This window comes from Parasteatoda tepidariorum, chromosome 2 (assembly GCF_982258835.1).
Source record: "Parasteatoda tepidariorum strain Cologne lab strain chromosome 2, Ptep-v5.0, whole genome shotgun sequence".
Classification (NCBI taxonomy): Eukaryota; Metazoa; Arthropoda; class Arachnida; order Araneae; family Theridiidae; genus Parasteatoda; species Parasteatoda tepidariorum.
The window spans coordinates 74474520-74495025 of record NC_141756.1 but is presented as its reverse complement, the minus strand read 5'-3'; the positions used below and the strand labels follow the sequence as shown (position 1 = coordinate 74495025).

At 27.4% G+C, this 20506-nt stretch overlaps 1 protein-coding gene across 3 annotated transcripts in view; it reads right to left on the bottom strand.

The window, feature by feature from the left end:
* Positions 1 to 20506, bottom strand: part of LOC107444238 (RNA binding protein fox-1 homolog 1-like) — a 311515-nt gene that overhangs the window by 38474 nt on the left and 252535 nt on the right. For all 3 annotated transcript variants that reach the window (XM_071177682.2, XM_071177681.2, XM_071177683.2), the window contains exons 2-3: positions 4876 to 5061; positions 315 to 473 (exon numbers count right to left, since the gene is read on the bottom strand). In XM_071177682.2, coding sequence (XP_071033783.1) covers positions 315 to 473; positions 4876 to 5058 — 342 coding nt within the window. In that variant the 5' untranslated portion in view covers positions 5059 to 5061. The remainder of the gene's footprint in view (positions 1 to 314; positions 474 to 4875; positions 5062 to 20506) is intronic.

The window sequence follows — 20506 nt, the reverse complement described above, 5'->3', positions numbered from 1 at the left end:
TATTAAGGTACGCTTCTAAGCTATTTCGTTTAAAAAACATTAATAAAGATATTAATAAAGCTTCAAATATACATTTCTTTTAGAGTTAAGACAAAAAAAATCTAAAATTTGATTGTTTTTTAGGATTTGCATACTCTTAAATGTAAACGATGCTTACAGGGATATTAACTCCTCTTTTATACAATTTATTTGTTAAAAAAGTTTTTTATTCTTTAACAGATAGTAATAAATACACAGTAATAAATAGATTAATACAAGATACCGTTAGCTGAAAGGAATATCATTTTCGAACAAATACAAAAATAAATACTTACTCCAAATAGCTGCCTAAGGTCTGGATCTCTAAACCTGAAAGGAATGTTGCTAACGTGCAAACGTTTTGGTTGATTAGCTTTGGAAGCATCTGTGGTTGCTGTTTGTGTTGAGGCCTGTCCACTAACAGAAACTATTACCTCAGGTTCTAAGTCTGTTTGCTGTAGAAAAAATATATTATTTATAAGAATAAACATATCTCGTATTATTTATTCATATGTATAATAGGTATTCATATAGTAAAAATGAATTAAATATTGCTAAGGGTACCTTACTATATTAGAGTAGGATCTCGATTACCCGAAGCACTTGGGACGAAATTTTGTAGTAAGGAAGTAGGGAGTAGGGGAGTGTCGGGTACCCCCGCCCACTGTCAATTTCATATGTATAGAATATTTTTTAAAGTCAATGGACCATCGGACATGAATTGTTATATTAAAAAAGGATTATTTTCAAAGTTTCAAGTATTTATGCGGCTGGTAGCATGGTAAACAATAGTTTTGAAAATATGTTAAATACAGTAGTCATGAAATTAAGAAAAATCGGTTGAATTTTGTGATAAAAATGATAAATGAGGTTTATCTATTGTCAATACATTGGTCATTTTCATTTACACCTGAAGAAACAGTCAAAAAACATAATTTTTGTAACTGGGCGGGGCTACCCGACACATTTTGGAAAGAGCTGAAAAACATGTTTTTTTTTAAAAATTTCTTTCTTTTTAAGTTAAACTATTCCTTTTTTTGGTTTATTCTTTTTGCATTATTTAATTAGATGATAAAACAATAGAAACATACAAAAATATTGATTATTACTCAATATTATACAGAAATATAAGCAATACTCCTTAAGTACCCGACTCTACCCTAATCGAAATTTTGAGAAGATAAAGTAATATAATTTTTTTTTTGTCATTAGACATATTCTGAACAATATCAACTTCTAAAATTCTAATTTCCAGATGATTTTGGAAGTATAAAAAACTTAGCGCCGAGCTGAAATAGAGAGAGATAATGCTATAGAAAGTGTATAGCGCTACGATGTATTTACGAGTACGTGAAGGATCTATAATAACTACACGAATTACAGCTAGTATTATGATTGTTGTTAATTAGTTGTTTCAATTGCCAGCATGGGTAAATATTTTGAATTACACACCTTTGGTCGAGGAGAAATAGTAGTCACTCGAAGCTTTGGAAGCTTTCGACCAACAAAGTCGTCAATGAACTTTTCCAGGTCGACAGTTTTTAGTGTAACACTCAGAAAAGTGGGGAAATACAAGTGATAGGACGAATTGCAAAGGACAGACAACTTTGAACGACAAGGGTGCATAATAAGAGTGGTGCACATAATGAGGGTATGTTCGATTGTCCCTCGTACGTACATAGTTAAATCAAGGTGCCAATGGTAGAATTAATAAATGGGCAAGGTAACGATAATTTTATTGCATGAGTTTTAAGAGCTGTATCTCTAACTAGTTATAAGCTTTGAGTTATAAAATTGAAACGCTATAAAGTACGTCAGATAGAGATCAATTAGACATTCTCTTTATGAAAACGTTATTGAATAACATTTCACTATAATTTTCAATCTTAATTTTAATTAATGTTTTCATCTTAATATTTTGATAATTATTTCTAATATCAATGATGTAAAAATCACTCGTATTTTTTACAATTGTTGACATATTATCATTTCTGCTTTAATATTTAAATTTTTTCTATTTAGCTATTCCCCGTTCCTCAAAATTTGCGTGCACTGACGAGTTAATTTAAATAAAGTTTAAAATTTCAGCCTTCCCATAATGGTTTGCTTAAAACGCAAAATATGATTTTTGAACTAAAAGTATTTTATTAATATTTTTTGGTTATTTAAGGGGAGTCGTTAGGCCATATATCAATAATGCTAAAACTAACATTTTTCGATGTACCTTTTTCTAAGAAACTACTTATGATATCGCTTTGAAATTCGTCGGTGATATTTGAGATTATATCAGTCCTATGTTGCGACAACGTTTTTACGTTATCGCAGCATGTCCCTGTTCGGGTGCCCCACGTTGGGCGCCACAAAATGTAAAAGATATTCTTCTCTGCGAAATAATCACTTTGAAATTACCATGTCGGCTTTAAATAACACAACTTTATTGAGACAAAAAACATAGAGACCTGAACTACATAATACAGGAAACAAAAATTAACATTTACTAATCACGTAACTTTGTGCTGCCATCTATATTTTATTTTGAAAACTACTTTAAACAGAAGCAATAGGAATACTTTATAAGTTATGAAAGAATTTTGATGAAACTTTTAAAAAAAAATTAAAAGTTCTTAGTCAATAATTTAAAAAAAATATTTCTGCCAAAGACATGTATTAAAAATTATCACAGTGTAACTATGTATATGTAAATACTCTGTGAAAAAAAAAACTGAACCAATATCCTGCTTAGAGGCGGAAAAAAGGTACGTAGAAAAAGGTCAATTTTTATCATTATAGGTATACGCCCTATCGTATCCCTTTAAAGTTCACCAGTCATTAAAAATATCTAAGTCAACTGATATTAAAAAAATTATATGCATGCAATATAAAAACCTCTAACGAGTATTTCTATAATAATTCTCAATCTAAACTCTCTTTCTTATATCACTATACAGAATGAAAAGCTTTCTCAAAATTCTCGAACAATTTTCTATAAAAATAGATTTAAACATTTCTTAGAAATAATTATTACAACTTTGTTTTCGTCGTGAAGTAAGAATTGTGTGATTTTGAGGAAGAGTACAACTTAAAATTGCAAATGTTCCCCTTTGAAACATGCGAATAAGACTTAATTAAAGATCTTGCAACACTTTTCCCCAAATAATCCCTACTAGTAGAAGCGAACTGTTCCGGATATTGCTCGTATTTGTTGCTTTCCAACTATAATGAAATGATTAAATAAAAGCATATTTGAGTTGCCTTTGCATTTACCTGTGCTCATCCTATTTCTTTCACCCAAAAATTTCATGTATCTATTATATTTTTATAAAGGTTTAAATTTATTTTTAGGTATGAAACAGGAAAAAAAGAAGACTAGTGATACTATCTATTTGTACTTTCATACTCAAAATAAGCTTTTTCCAAAATACTTGCTATACCCAAATACTTTAATAAGCTATCGAAGTGAAACATCAGATTTATAATAAGCAAATATTTTTTTATTTTCCAATTAATCCTTAATCAACTTTTTTAATCATATGATTCCAAGTAAAGATATTATAAGAGTTGTTAATTAAAAAAATATTTTATTTTTTAAAACTGTACTGTTATGACTTCAATGTAATACCATTTTCATTTTTCTTAAGATAAGTACTAAAGATATTAAAATGCCATTCCACTGTATAAGGGAATTTTTTAATTAAACTAACATTTTATTTAGCAGGGAAATAGAACATTTTAAATAATGAAACGATTTAAAAATAAATTAATATAATTTTTATAAAAAAATAATGTTCTTTTCAGAAGCATACCTTTTGTTTTAAAATAAAGGAGAAACTATGTAAACTAAGGGTCGGATCTGAGAATTCATAGGAATTAATTTCGTTGTCGATGAACTTTTATTATCGAAAAAGTACAGTGATAATTAAATTCATTGTATAATTTTAATACACTATTTTAATTAGTAACTAGTGATATAAAAATTGATTTTTTTCGCAGTTTTTATGCTTTCTTACAATTAAAAATGATCGAATGTTACGAATAATATACACTTTGTTTGAATAAGAGAAGTTTTTCTTTATTAGCAGAACAAAAACAAATGCAACTTTAAAAAATATTTAAATATTTGGATACGCACTTTTAATAACTTTTAATTTTTATTATATATTGAAAAAAGTAGTTCGGAAATTCAACCTCAGGTGGTGCTTTGACGCAGTAGAAAGAAAGATAACTGCTCAAAATATAAAGAATAAAAAATATTATTTCTTTACCATGAAAGCGTTTCATGCATGTTTGTATCGCTTGCAAATTATTTCAGCAGTACCAGCGCCATCTGTTTGAAACATTTCAAACTTCTTTCAGTGGAAATTTCTTACCCTTGATCTGAATAATATATACTTGAAATTTTATTCGGGCTCGTTAAGTCGAACATCCGAGAACTCCTAGTTTAATTTTAAGCACATTATGCTTAATGATAAAACAGCGGGGTATCAAACATAAATTCTATAAAATACATTAATCGAGTCTGTAAACAAAAACAGTTAAATTTTTGGACTAATATTTTAACATATGCATCACATTCTTTTATTTGCAGCAAGAAAATAAAATAGTGTATTTCACGATTTATTTTTTGCATTTGGGTAAGTAATATTCTTAGCCCACTAGACACTGAAGATGTAGTGTAAATAACAACATAGTTTAATACTGCAAGTTAGATACATTGCAAGTAGGATAAAATTTATTTACTGGAAAATATAAATTAAGCATATACCTATGCAAAATCTGATTTTAATTTTCTTACTTACATAATTAAGATTTTAAAGTAAATCTTTTGTATTAAGATTATCGTGTCTTAATTATACTCACTGTTTGTTGTTCTACACCGTTGCTCGTGATAACTGGCACAGAAAAGGAAGTATCTTTTGAACAATTGTTTTCATTTCTCAATTGCTGTGCTGACTGGTCCACGCCATTTTGTTGCTGTTGCTGCTGCTGAGCCCCTCCCCCATATTGAGGCGCATAGGACATGGGTAATTGGGTCTGGACCATATGCTGCAAGAAAAAGAAAGCAAATTAGAGCTAATGTCTTGTTGTCGAATCAAATAAACTTTTCGACTTCGTAATTAAAAAATGAGAACTCGTTGATTTAATTCTTACCAGGTGTATAACAATACATTCTTAGAAAAAAGTAGATTTAACATTGAATAATAATGTGGGTTCTTATAGTCATAATATTTTACAAATTTGTGCTAAATTGAAGCAAGTTTAGGTTGAGTTGAATGTTATGTAAGGGAACTAAAGATAGTGTAATTTGCTCAAAAATATGCTTCCACTTGGCATCGAATTAAGGTTGCTGGATTTCCCCCGATTTCTACTCCAAATATATTCCACAGCTTCTCATAGTGTAGAAAATTATTTTTTTTTTCAAATTGCATAAGAAACAGAAGCTACTTAGACTAATTTTACTTAATCAAAAACGCATTCGTAAAAATCCGAAGAATGAAAAAAAAAAAAAACATATTGGGAGGAATTTAGATGAAGGACTCGTGAAAAAGACATTTTTAAAACTGATAACTTTTCAGGGTTAGCAGAATATTATGGCTCATAGTAAATATATTGTAGGATGTAGTTGAAAGAAACAATACATTATAAAATAGCTTCGTAACATTATATTTCAGCCTCATAAAAGTTTCGATCCTCATTATCATTTAACTAAACGTACGTAACAATAAGAGAACTAGAATTAGAGAACTAGTATATGCATTTTGATGAAAATTTTTTCTGGTAGTTATGGACAGCGTTTGTTAATATATAATAGAGGGTTTTGAAAGACAATAAAGTTTCGTAAAAGATCTCTAACATAAACTTTTTGCCTCATTCTTATTTATAGTTAATTATTATTCTTTACAGTACATACGCATGCAGTACTTACTGTACATACATATTGCAACTGAAGAACTTAATTGATGCCTATATTAAGTGATATTTTGAAAGCATTTTTCCACGTTGTTACGGTTAGTGCCTGTAAGTATACAATAAGGTTATTTTGAAAGAAAATGAAGTTTCGTCACAGCTCCCTAACACCATTTAGCCTCTTTAATATTTGTTTATAATTATCGTTATTTACTGAACATTCCCATAAACAATTGAAGAATTTAGTGGAGAACATTTTAAAAACATTTTCCTGGGTAACTATGTTTTACTTTATAACCGTCGTTAAAAAGCTGACCTAACTTTTGTGTTTACGACTACTGGCATTTAACACCGCAGCCTCGTAATTTTGAACACAATCCAGAGGACAAGGGTTCTCCTGGATCACATATTGGGAGAAATTCGTCTTCGTAGAGGACTTTTTGATGGGGCTAACCCTCATTAACGTTACATGGAGTGAAAGACCACGAGGAACTTGAACCCATAATCCGTCTACCTCTGTGGATATTTTATGTCAGCACTGTAGTCAGTGTGAGCCTCGGACTGAATGTGAATCAACCATCCGACTCTGGGATCGAACCTAGGTCGCCTCATAGGGAAGCGAGCCCCCTATCTCATGAGCCACAGAGGCTCCCTGTTAACTATGGCTGGCGTCTCTCTGCATATAGTAGAGGTTTTGAAACAAAAATGTTATAGCATCCTAAAGTTGAATTTGGGCCTCTTACATTCAGCCATTGTCATGTGTTACTTTTTATCACACATATTTTCTAGATTACGCTATGTTTCAAAATACGTAGACTTAAATGATAGTTACCATTGTATTTAGCTTGTTTGTATCAAAAATTAGATTGTGAGAATTTGGAAACTAGAAAAACCACAGTCTTCGATCGAGAAAAAAGATGAAAAACAGAAGGGGAAAAAAGAGTGGCTGATAGGGATAAATCAGGGTAAAATGCATTGCACGTTTTATGGAATTACCTCATTTCGTAGCTAAAGCAAGGGAAGTGTGTGAAGTATGCTGCTTAGCCTGTAATGTAAGTAATATTTTATAATACTAAATGATTACTTATAAAAAAATGATTACATGCTGAATTTATTTCAGATTTGTATTCTTAATAATTTGCAAGAATTTTCTTTAAGATTTTAAATCGTAGCCTTAAGTTTATGGTTTGCTCTTGGATTTACAATTGCATTTCTTAATAGAACTCAATTCTCATGTATCAGTGTAACCATTTCTTACATTAATGCATGCTATTTTTTTTGATGGTCTGCAATTACCGTAGCAGGCAATTCTCTTAAATTAAAAGAAAAACAGCAACATGATTTATATAAAAATATTTTTTTTCAAATTCGACCAAGTACAGAAAATGTTTGAAACGTTGTTGCATAATGCATTCAAGATTAAAACCATAAACTTCGAAAGATAAAAAATATCATCATTTATGACCTAGAGGTAATATTTCATTCGAAAAACCTTTTTCATCGATCAATATTTTTGATGGAAAGTGCAACGAACTATAAACTGTGTTTGCTCGTAAAAATATATTACTTAGAATAAGCTGAAACATTTTTCTACGCAAAAAATACTCCAATGATAGATTTGAAATGTATTTTAGCAATGATAATGAAAAAGAAATTGCTACCACCTAATCAATACTAAGAGATGAAAAATCTAGTGTTCAAGCATTAGTGAATGCGGGTAAAGCTGATAAAATATAAATGAGTTGGAGAAATAAGTTAAAAGAAAACATTAATTTTTAGTTTTAACAAAACAAAAATGTTATAGCTACAATACACTTCAAGTTGTTTCAGTGAAATAACTTTTGTCCAGATCATTCTACAGGTATAAGAAAGCGCTTATGTTGTATATATTTTTACCATGACGTGCTTTGAACATTGAAAATAATTTAATAGCAAAGTCTTTTAAACTGCTTTAATTATACCTAATGACATCATTTTGTGATATAATATAGATTGTAATTAGAATAGAAAATCTTGATTTTAAATTAAGATTTAAACAAATAGAAATTAAAACAGTTACTGCTGACTACAGTTTCTTGGTTTTCATTTTCTATATTTTTTATTGAAAATCAAGTTAGTAACTAATTTGTAAAAAAGTGAATAATGTTGCAGTTTCCATCCAATGCATATCAAGGTGCACTGTAAAAACTTTGGTATATAGTTGCCACCATTTTTGGTGTTGAGGTAAATGAACATTATTTTACAGTGAAATCGCGTTTTTTTATTACTTTTTTACTGTCATAGTTTTTTTTATATATTTGCTTATTAATTTTTAGTTCAATTGTTTACTGACAACCAATATTTCACGAGCATTAGACTCAATTTATGGTTATATTACTAATACATTTCGTTTATAAAAATGTGTTTAGTAATATATCTCCTCTAATTCTTTCAAACAACTGTTATTTTGTAATTTTTATTCATATATTTTGCATGTTAACTACAATACTGTTCTTGAAGATAAATTTAGTTTATTTTAACGCAATAACTGGGAGAGAATATACACCAAAATCTTATACAGTGTACCAATCAATCTATAAATATTAATCACTGAAATAATTTGTTTTTAACTGGCAGTTTGAAATCCTGTAAATTATAGCAATTATTCGTAATTAAAATAAATCCAATAAATAATAATGCTTTTAAATAAATGACTTTATATTGGTGAATAGATTCGACAACCTTATATTTTGTAATGAAAAGTAGTTTCTCCTATTTTATTAATTTTTGTTTTTGCATCCAACATATTCAGATTAATACCATTGTGTGAAGTTTAGTACCTTGAGTGTGAAGTTTTGCTCATTTGACCCTTTTTGATTTTTCACTTTGGTGCAATACCTTGAAAACATAAATTTCAATCAAATATTTCAGATTCTATGTAGTTACGTCATGTAACCCATTATGCAGTTTTTTATTTTCTAAAATAGAAACTCCATGATGCATTTTTTTTTCATGACGATTTAAATAAAACTATTCCCACAGATGTGTTCAATTATTAGGTATGCTATGAATAGATATAATTGATTGGCCGAAATAAAATGGACTGATTATCTTTTATCTTGATTTTAATACACTAAATTTTCGTCCTCTTCTTAAAAAAAATTGACATATTCATTATTTTTTTTACAACCATGTTTTAAGTAAATGGTATTTTCTCATCAAATTCTGCAGAATATCCTACCATAAATTCGAGAAAAAATTAAACTATTTTTATTGCTCAAAAAATTATTTATTATCCACAATTAATAACAAAATAAACATTCTTCATAGATTTTTATAGAAAAACGCTATCGCGTATACCACCTTCACCACCTTAAACTCTGCATTCAATTACGCAAACGTGATGACAAAATAGTTAGCTTTCATGAATTATAATGTATTTGACTAGCTCTTAAAACCATGAAAATGGCAACTCCCTAATCAAAATTTTAATTATTACATCAAAATTAATTAAGGTTGATTGTGCGTTGTTTTATATAGTCACTGTATTTTATACATAATATATATATAAAATTTTAATAGGGCAGCTAATGATTTATAATCCCAGTTTATGAAGTATTTCCTACATAAGCTGATACTCAGTCAACTTTATTAAAAGACTGTGATGAAACACCAAAAAGTCTCTCAAAATAAGATACACAACTCTCTCTTTCAAATTTCAATTTGTACTTCAAAGTTAAAAGATGAAAGGTACAGAAACTAATCTTCACAACGTCGATGAATTGTTTACAGTTTAAGGAAGAGATCACACCAGCCCAGCCATCAATTCTTCCAAATTAGTTTTACAGTGAGTTTTAATTTTGTGACGCAAGGCAAAGGGGAGAAAAGCAGACTAGACCTAATTAAGCTATGGTTTCCATGATTACGAAGGTCATTGAATAGGGGCTGCTCCTCTGAGTTCGAACCACTAGCCACCCTTTCAATAACAGGTGGGGTCATTTCTTTCTTCATAAAAGTTACTTTTGAAATTAATTTTTGGTCGAGAATATTTGAGACTGCTGTTTAATTAAAATCACTTAAAAAGCCCACAATGTGATATTGTTGATTTTTTTAGGTTCTTTCAACAAACCGTATCGATCTTGCTTAAGTGACAGATAATGAATTTATTTCAAAGATGGGTCGGTAAAAACTAGTAAAACTGGAAGGAATTTTGGCGTTTAGAATTTTAAATTACAATTTAGAATGATGTATTGTTTATTCTAATGACAAAATAAACATTAAACTGAGACTTTCGGTGGATTTAAGAAAAAGAAGATAAGTTTAATAATTTCTTTTAAAACGTTAATGACGCATCTAAGATTTCTAAATATTATGAACAGCATTATAAAACAGATAATTTACTTTGTAAAAATTAAATATCTGATTGCTTATATGTCTTGTTGCTCACACTATAAAAACTCATGGTGTATAGTTACCACCCTTTTTGGCTCTGAAATAAACTAAAAATTTTTACAATGCATGATTTACTTTTTCACTTTTATAGTTTTATTTAATTTTTGTTCTTTTATTTACTGACTACACATATTTTCATGCTTATTAGAATCAGTTTTCGACTTCATTGAAAAAACTTTTGGATTAAAAAATAAACACATTTTTAATAATATGTTTCATCTAATTCTTTCAAACAATTGTTATTTTGTAAATTTATATAATCTTTTCATGAAAATAACAGATCTGACTTAAAAATGAATTTAGTTTAACTTAAACACTGAAAAAGGTGATAACTATACACCACCAAAATTTTTCACAGTGTATAAACATCTGAAAATTCCATTTAATTAAAGTTTCTCAAGAAAGCAAAATGTAATATTACTCTGTTGTTTTTTTTTTAAATTTTTTAATGATCTCTGCTGATTTTGATTAAGGGACAGATAAGGAATTTACTTTCAAGGATAAATCAGTAAAAATTTGCGAAACTTGAAGAAAGTTTTCAATTACGAGTCCTTTTTGAAGTAATGTGTTATTTACTTTAAATGGAAAGTAAACAATAAACTAAGACTATTGGAGTTTTTTGTATGTCGAAGTCTGTTTTTACACTTATTTCTAAATATCAATAACACGCTGGAAAGTTTCCAAGTGAATTTGTGAAGTATTTTGCCTTTTATAACCTGTATATTTTGTAACCTTCAATATTTTAGATAACTATTCAATGATAGTCTCATAAAAAGCGAAAAAGGTAAGATTCTTCTTTTTCCTTAAAACTTTTTTAATAATCTTTAATGATCATGCTTAAGTGAGAAATAACTAATTTATACCAAAAAAATACGTTTCAGAGAAAATTTATAAAATATTTTACTATTTATTACCTGTATATAATGTAAAACTACAATATTTTACATAACTATTCAATGTTAGTCATTTAAAAAACCAAAAATATAAGATTGTTCTTTTCTCAAAAAAAACTTTTTTAATAATCTTTAAGTTAGAAACAACGAATTTATACCAAAGAGGAAATGCTTCTAAGCATATTTATGACATATTTTGCCTTTTATAACCTGCATATCTTGTAACCTAAAATATCTTAGATAACTATTCAATGATAGTCACTTAAACTTTCCAAAATGTGAGATTCTTTTTTTTAAAGTATTTTTTAATAATCTTTGGCAATCTTGCCTAAGTGAGAAATAACGAATTTATACCAAAGATGCGAAAGTAAAAATTGGCAAAACTTGTAGAAAGTTTACGGAATTTTGAATAAGAGTCCCTTTCGGAATGATGTGTTGTTTATTTTAAAAGGAAAGTAAACATTAAACTAAGGCTTTTGGGGATTTTTTGATGAAAATGCAAGCACAACAAAAGAGGAAATCATTCTGAATTCATTTATTCGCGCTGCTCTTTGAAGCTTTTGTAGTAATTCAAAATCGAAAAGGGAAAAGAAAAATACTTTGAAGTTGTTTCAGATAAAGAAAGCTCTCTTTGCTTGCTGATCATCTACTGCAATATTTGAGGTAAAAAAAAACACACCGAAAACTTTGAAGTAGACTGTTTGCACTGATATTTGGAGAGCTTAATTTATTCGAAGAGAAGTTGGGAAATATCCAAACTCTTTGAAATCATTAATAAAACATAAGAACACAATTTTTAGCAAACAAACTCTTTTTTTCTTTGAAGAAAATCAGCATTCGTACTTACGATTGGTTCATATTAATTATGTAGATTTGAATTGAAAATTCAAACATATTTTCTTCACAGATTTGAATTTTTAATTACCAATTTCTTTATTAGGCAAAAGCATGATTTTGTAGAATTCAATTATTATGCTGCTTTTTAAAAAAAATTTAGATATGGTAATTAGAAATATAAATAACGAATTAGTAATCCCAAATGCAATGAAATCTAGTGAATAATTTTAAAACTATAATTAGAGTTTTCTTAAATGATTTAAGCTAATTGCAAACTCAAAAGTTTTGTATATCTTTTGTTTTATTTTTAATTTATTAAAAGAAATAAAAAGCATTTGAATGAAATATTTTACATTCATATTAAACTCAGTAAACTAAATTACTTTTTTAAAATAAAGAATGCTAAATTAAATTAAAAGTTATTTTTTTAATTCCTCTAATTAGTTTTGTGAATGCTGATTGTTATTGTTCGCAATAATAATACTAATAGTAACAATAATAATAATAAGAAGAAGAATGCTAAATTAAATTAAAAGTTATTTATTTATTCTTCTTATTAGTTTTGAGAAAGTTAATTGTTGTTTTTATAATAATAATAATGGTAACAATAATAATGATGGTAACAATAATAAACATAGAAAAAATAATAATAACAATAACAATAATAGCAATAGTGACAATAATAATAATAATATCATTAATTATAATAATAATTTCATAATTAAAATATTTAAAAATTATGTATCATAAATTTAAACTTCAACGAGTGATTGACATTATAAAACAGTTTTAGTGGACAGTTACCGCATTTAACCACTATAAGAAAAGATACTTGCTCTTCTATACTTTCTTTTGCATTTCAGAAATTATTTTATGATTTTAAACATCATAAAAATAAAACTGCTAATTGATTTTATTTTCAAAATGATACTCTACTGATTTATTATGTTAGATTTTTTTTGGTTATGTTGAAAGACTATTTTATGAGGGTGAGTCAGTATAGTTTTAAATATTTTTTTACTCAAATATGATTTCTGTGAGACTTTTAAGATAAAGAGATATTAAGATTTTTTTTCTAATAATGAATACTACAGCTCCTATAGCTCAAAGAACAGATGACTCACCTCCCAATGAGGTGTCCCTGGTTTGAATCCCAGTTTGACTGGTCGTACGAATTCTGCTCGTGGATTTCACCAACCACAATGCTGCTATTTACAGAGATGTTATATTATAGAGTATTTTGTTTTGTTAAAGAAACGAAATTTTTTTAATTAAAATAACAGTACGTATTTTGCTTAAAAAAACAACAAACGGCTGTTTTTAAATAACAGTGCTTTTCTGTAAAATAAACGTTTTAATACTGAAACATAAGCTTTTTTTTCGTAAATTTAAGATATCTTTTGATAGTGCATGAAAGTAATTAGCAACATGTTATAAAATTGTAACATATACCTAGTACACTGCAACTCATGTACGTCGTACATACTTAATATATATATATATATATATATATATATATATATATATATATATATATATATATATATATATATATATATATATATATATATATATATATATATATATATATATATATATATATATATATATATATATAATGAGTCATTTTTAAAATCGAAAAATCATTTTTTTAATTAAAAATAGCTGGTTCATTAGCGTGTATTGTTTAGGATAAAGAAAATAACTTTACTGTTTACGGTCTTGATATGTAGCATACGCGAAATTTGAAGTTTAATTCCTGTTATTATAAACAAGACAAAAGAGCTGTTTTCGAAATAATGGCAATATTTTGAAGGATTGCTAATGATTTAGAAAGTGTTTACAGAAGTTATAGCAAGCATTCTTTTTTTCTAAAGGAACGAAATTATTTCAGAATGTTTATCTTTTCCCAAATTATTAAGATATTGTAAATTTGCAAACACATCTTTTGTTCGATGGCCGTGAGTTAAACACAATTTATTAGAAACAACACAATTCATTTTATAAGAAACAACGGTAGTACAGCCAATTTATTTTAGAACTATGTACTCTAACTACTGCCAGATTTCATTTTACATTACCAATTATAAAGCTGAAGTGTCATCTATTGAACGTAAAGCATACCACATATTCATGCCGTTGGCCAATATGTTCGTCCAAGCATAAAACTATGGGACCCGGGTGAACAGATTAATTTACAAATTTTCTAACATTAAGACTTTTTCGTTTATCTATATTGCCTTAAAATATTCCTTGGATTGATTTATAAGAAGAAAAAAATTTAGCTTTTTATCTGAAATTAACTTGATTTTTGAAACCAATTTTTTTCCATGTAAAGATGTGTGAGCGTATCAAAATTTTACCTACTGTAAAGAACTGATCATGCATTTAAATTTGAGGCTTTAAGAATAATCGAATTTGCAAACTCTGATATTATATCTATAAATAAGGTAGGTATGAATTTATCAAATGAAAAAACGCATAACAAACAAGAGAAAATGCGTCCCAGTTGCTGGCTTCTCTTCTTTACCCCACCTTTTAATTTTCAATATTACCTCCATTTAAAACCAAGAACTTCATTGGTACATATATTTATTAATTTTTTCTAAATTTATCGTCTGGTCAAAGCTGAAATATTATACTACTGCCTTAACGTCTTCATACTGAAGTATAAAAGAATATACCAAAAAAAGAAGAAAAAATACTGTTTTGAATTTTTAAATTACTGCTGTAAGTTATAATTTGATAAGCGAAATATGAATTTTGCTGCAAGGGGCTAATAAATTCTGAGGTCCACATGAGTAGACCTCAAAATTGCACCTAAGTAGGAACATCCATGCATATTTTTACATTATTGTCTTTTTAAATGCAACGATGAATAGACTTAATAATTATTTAGAAAAAAAAAATAAATTCTAAAAAATGTGACGTTTTATCTCAGTAAAATGCCATACTGCAATGAATCTTTGTTTAAAAATTATGTAAACCACGCAAATCATGTAAACCACGTAAAATAAATGATCATTGATTGGAATCTAACATTAATTATTAAAAAAAATACTTAATACGTGGTGATAATATTTCAAAATTATAGGAAAATACATGAAAAGTTAAAGTTATTACATGTATGTATGTATTGTAACATAAAACAATTAATTAAAATACACATTAAGAATATTATTAAGGAGAAGTGAAATAACTACCACTTGACTACTACGATGTCATAAATTTCGCCTTACGTACCAAAGTCCACATGCGTGGACCTGTATATTTTTGCCTCTATTATTTTTAAATATTATGTAAATATAATTTTAAGAGCTTCATATAGATCACAGAACAACTGAGTCAAAAGAAAAAAAATATTTCCAGAATAACTAAATTATATAATATTAAAATAAATTACGTTTTCGAGCACGCGGATTTAGCTTCATTTTTCGAAAATTACTTCTGTTTTTGTGGAATTCTACCCAAATAACATTCGTGTTTTTCATCTATTGGAATCCCGAGAGAGCATAAACGTCCATAATTTTCAATGAGGTTAAAACTATAAATTTTCTTATAGCGTGTTATTGGAAACTAAGAAGCTAAGGTCCGCTCATATGGACAGCGATAGTGAAGACGTTATAAGAGAATAACATATAAATAGGTATACTTAATCTTAAATTGCAATGATATGCAGATGAGATACACAGTTTCAATCATCGATTCAAATAATTCTTTTATATAAAATCAAACAATGGTATAAAGATTGTTCTTGGATTAGAAATAACAAATAAAACGGTATCCTCAATCTTAAGTTGCAATGGTACGCGGATGAGAAACACAGATCCAATCAACAATTCAAATAATTGTTTTAAACAAAATCAAGAAATGGTATTAAGAATCTTTTTAATTCTAAACGTACTTTACTCAAGTTTCACCTTGAATGATTCGTCGAATTTAATCGAAAAGAAACGTTTTGTGACAATTTTTAAGATTGAAATCTGCACCATAGATCTCCCTTGCTAAAGAGATTTTCCGGAAAAAGGGAGTCTATCTTCCTTATCCTCTAAGCGAAGTGACGACGATCGAAAGTCCTCCGCTCCATGAAATGATCTCAAAAGTACTCTTAAATCTCTGGAGAGGAAGTTTTCCTTACGGTAGCGATGTTTTGATAGCTGACTTTAACTGAAGTATTTTTATACCAGAGGGATGGAAGATGAATTCTTGTCAGAAAAAATTCTTTTTGTAACAATGTTTTTGTCTTTTTTTCAGGATATTTCTCGTTATTCTTTTTTCAGGCTGCTAAATTTAGAGGTCAGTGGATTTTCGAAGAGTTTGTAGATCGAACTTTTTTCAGATTTTATATGTTTCTAATCATTTTTAATTAATTAATAATATTGATAATTTTTAATTAATTTAATAATATTATTATTGCGTGTTTGAATAACGCTGTTTAGTACAAAATCACTATTTATCACGCTTTCTAAATTTTATATACTTATTATTTCACAGAGAAATGTAAAAATATTGCAGAATGGTCCAAAAAATGCAGCTTTATAATCCTTACGGTGGAGATGTTTTGTAGCAGATTCCAACTGAAGTATTTTTATACCAGAGGGATGGAAGATGATTTCTTGTTAGAAAAAATTCTTTTTGTAACAAAGTTTTTGTCTTTTTTTCAGGTTATTTCTCGCTATTCCTTTTTCAGGTTTCTAAATTTAGAGGTCAGTGGATTTTCAAAGAAATAAAGGCGAGTTTGTAGATCGTACTTTTTTCAGATTTTATATGTTTCTAATCATTTTTAATTAATTAATAATATTGATAATTTTAATTAATTTAATAATATTATTAATGCGTGTTTGAATAACGCTGTTTAGTACAAAATCACTATTTATCACGCTTTCTAAATATTATATACTTATTATTTCATAAAAAAATGTAAAAATATTGCAGAATGGTTCAAAAATGCAGCTTTGTAATCCTTACGGTGGAGATGTTTTGTAGCTGATTCCAACTGAAGTATGGAAGATTAATTCTTATCAGAAAAAATTATTTTGTAACAATCTTTTTTCTGTATAATCCTCGTTATTTTTTTAAAAAAGCTGTTATATTCGCTTGCTAAATTCAAAGCTCAGTGGACCTTAATAAGCGATTTATTTGTAGCTGATACTTAGATATTTCCTTTTTAGGCTTTATATGTTTCCAATCATTTAACTTATTAAAATTTTGAAATTTTATTGATGTTGTTTTTAATGACGCGTACTTTAGTAACAATGAACAATTTAAAACACTTTTTGCATACGCATTACTTAATAAGAAAAATTAAAAACGAAGCAGTATGATCTAAAAAATGTAGCTTTGTAATCCTTTCGGCAGCGATATTTAGTAGCTGACTTTAACTAAAATATTTTTGTGTCAGAGGTATAGAAGAGGAATTTTTTCTAACTTGATTTTTTTGTCTCCTTTTCAGGATATATCTCGTAGTCTTTGAGGTTGCTATACTATGTTGCCAAATTTAAAATAAATAGAAATAATAACTAGATTGCAGCTGGTACTTCATTATTTTCATTTTTCATAATTAATATATAATATTAATATTTTTTTAATTAATTTAATAATATTAATAATTTCAATGATAATGATTTTAATAACGTACACTTTAGTACTAAAACATTATTTAGCCCGTTTTTCGAATATTTTATATTCATTATTTAAAGAAAAAAATGTAAAAATATCGCGAAATTGTTTTAAAAAAAATGCAGCTTTGTTGTACGGTTAACAATGTTTTGGTAGATTACTTTAAACGAAGTATTTTTATGCCATAGGAATGGAAGATGAATTCTTGTCAGAAAATTCTTCCTTCTAACAAGATTTGTGACTTTTTTTACCGGATATTCATCCCTTTTTTTCTAGTTGTTACATTCGGTTGCTTAATTTAGAGAGCACTTGAGTTATATAAATGACACTTCAGTATTTTTTTAGGCTTTATGCTTCTAATCTTGATTTATTAATAATATTGCATTAATTTACAATAATTTGTTAATTTGATAATTTTTAATTATCCTTTTTTAATAACGCACTCTGTAGAGCCAACACACTATTTAGTGCGTTTCTTGAATATTTTCTCGCATTATTTGACAGCAAAAATGTAAATATATTGCAGAATAGTAACAGAAATGCAATTTACTAATCCTTTCGGAAGCAATATTTTACAGCTGACCATATCAGAAGGATAGAATACTATATATATATATATATATATATATATATATATATATATATATATATATATATATATATATATATATATATATATATATATATATATATATATATATATATATATATCACTTTTGTCTCTTATTAGGGATATTACATGTTACTTTTTCGGGTCATTACATTCGTTTGCTAAATACAGAAGTCAGTGGAGCTTTATAGAAATAACAGCGAGTTTGTAACTGGTACTTCAGAATCTTTTTATGTTTCTAGCATTTTTAAACAAATCAGTATTATTAATAATTTTTAGTGATTAAATAATATTAATAATTTCTTATTGATGCTATTTCTAATAACACACACTTGAGCACTTACACACTATTTGGAGCACTTCCTGAATATTGTTTATACATTATTTAGCAAAAAAATGTAAAAATATTGCAAAATGGTTAAAAAAAGAAAATAAAAAAGGGATAAAAAGGCAATATTGTGATTCTTGCTGTACTGCTGTGTTTTTGCTGTCTTTAAATAAAAAAAATATGCCAAATTGATAGAAGATGAATTATCTTATCTTTCTACTCTTATCTTTTTTTTTTCAGGATATTTCTCACTATTTTTCAGGCTGTTTTATTAGGTTTCTAACTGTAGAGACCTGTGCATTTTCATAGAAATAAACGAATTATTTTTAAAACAAATGCTTCTAAAGATTTGTTTAAAAAAATCAAGAATTTAGTCTTTCTAATAAGAAATTTCGGTATTTTATTAAACATTATTCAATCGGGACAAATTTTATGATCGATAATATTTTATAATAGTTTTACTAATAAAACTTAATCATTATTAATTCAATTATTTCGGATTTATTTTGTATCGAATAAGTTTCATTTTTGCTAATGAATATAAATTTTATTATTGTTTCAAAAACTCAAATTCTATTATTTCTTGGTTGAAAACATGATATAGAAGACCTAAATTTCACATAATACTTGAAATCGTCAGGAAAATATTTCTTCATTTCGGAAGTAAATTTTGTGAAATGCTTTACATTATTAATATTAATATTTTTGATAGATTTTAATTGTAAATTTTTTAAACATCCTTTACTATTAAAAATGCTACTATTGGTTACAGGCTGAAAAAAAATATCATCTTATGCTGTCCTACCTCCTGTAGCAAACCTCTAGAAAAGAAAATAAATGAACAAAAAGTGACTTAACATTGATGTTTTTTTATGAACCATAAGACATCATACTATAACAAATTATCAAGTGCAAAAATAATAATTTGTCAAATTATCTGGCAATTTAAATTTATAAATATAATGTTCGGTAACATTATATTTGTAAATTGATTTCTTTTCTTTCATGAATGCAAGTCTAAAATTAACTTGTGTAATACTGCATATTTTAATGCGAATTTTTCCCCAAAGAGTACATTTTGCACTGCAATGCTTTTCATTTTTCTCCGTTTTGTTATGCAATTAGGAAATAAGTTTGGGTTATCTATTATCGTTGAACTTCTTACCTCATAACATGAAATTATGCATCATATTATGCATTGATAATTATATGCTAGCTTAGAAAACATTAATAGTTGAAACAAATTGAATGTATGGTGGTGCTTTAAACTATTAGGTAAGATCTAGGTTGATCTAGTTAGAGTCTAGTTCTTCATAATTTTTTTTCACCTTTCAGATTTCGTAGGCTTCTTTATTAAAATAAAAATATAATTAATTTTTAATAATGTTATTCTTATAATAACTCACACTTACGCAAAAACGCACTATTATGCGAGTTTTCTAAATATATACGTACAATATAACGAAAAAGAATGAAAAAATATTGCAAAATATTTCAAATTGCAGCACTTTGTTAAAGCATCAGCACTCTAGACAGTGAAAACCTTCAAAAGTTATTAAGGAATGTTTATAATGCAACAATGAATTTTTTTGGATAATGCTTGAAAACTGCGCTTTGCTAAATGGTGGAGATTATTCATCCAGTTCGAATGGTTTCTAGTAGAATGTTTTAATGTCAACAGTGACATTACCAGTTCTCATAACAATTCGTATAGCAAATTTCATCGCCCTCGGTCAGATGATTTAGGTGACTTTACGGAACAGATAGACAGACAATCATCTATAAGTTTAAAATGAAGAATAAAACAAAGAAAAATAATAGACATAGAAAAAAAAGGGGGGAAAATAAGTAAAAAAATAACAAACA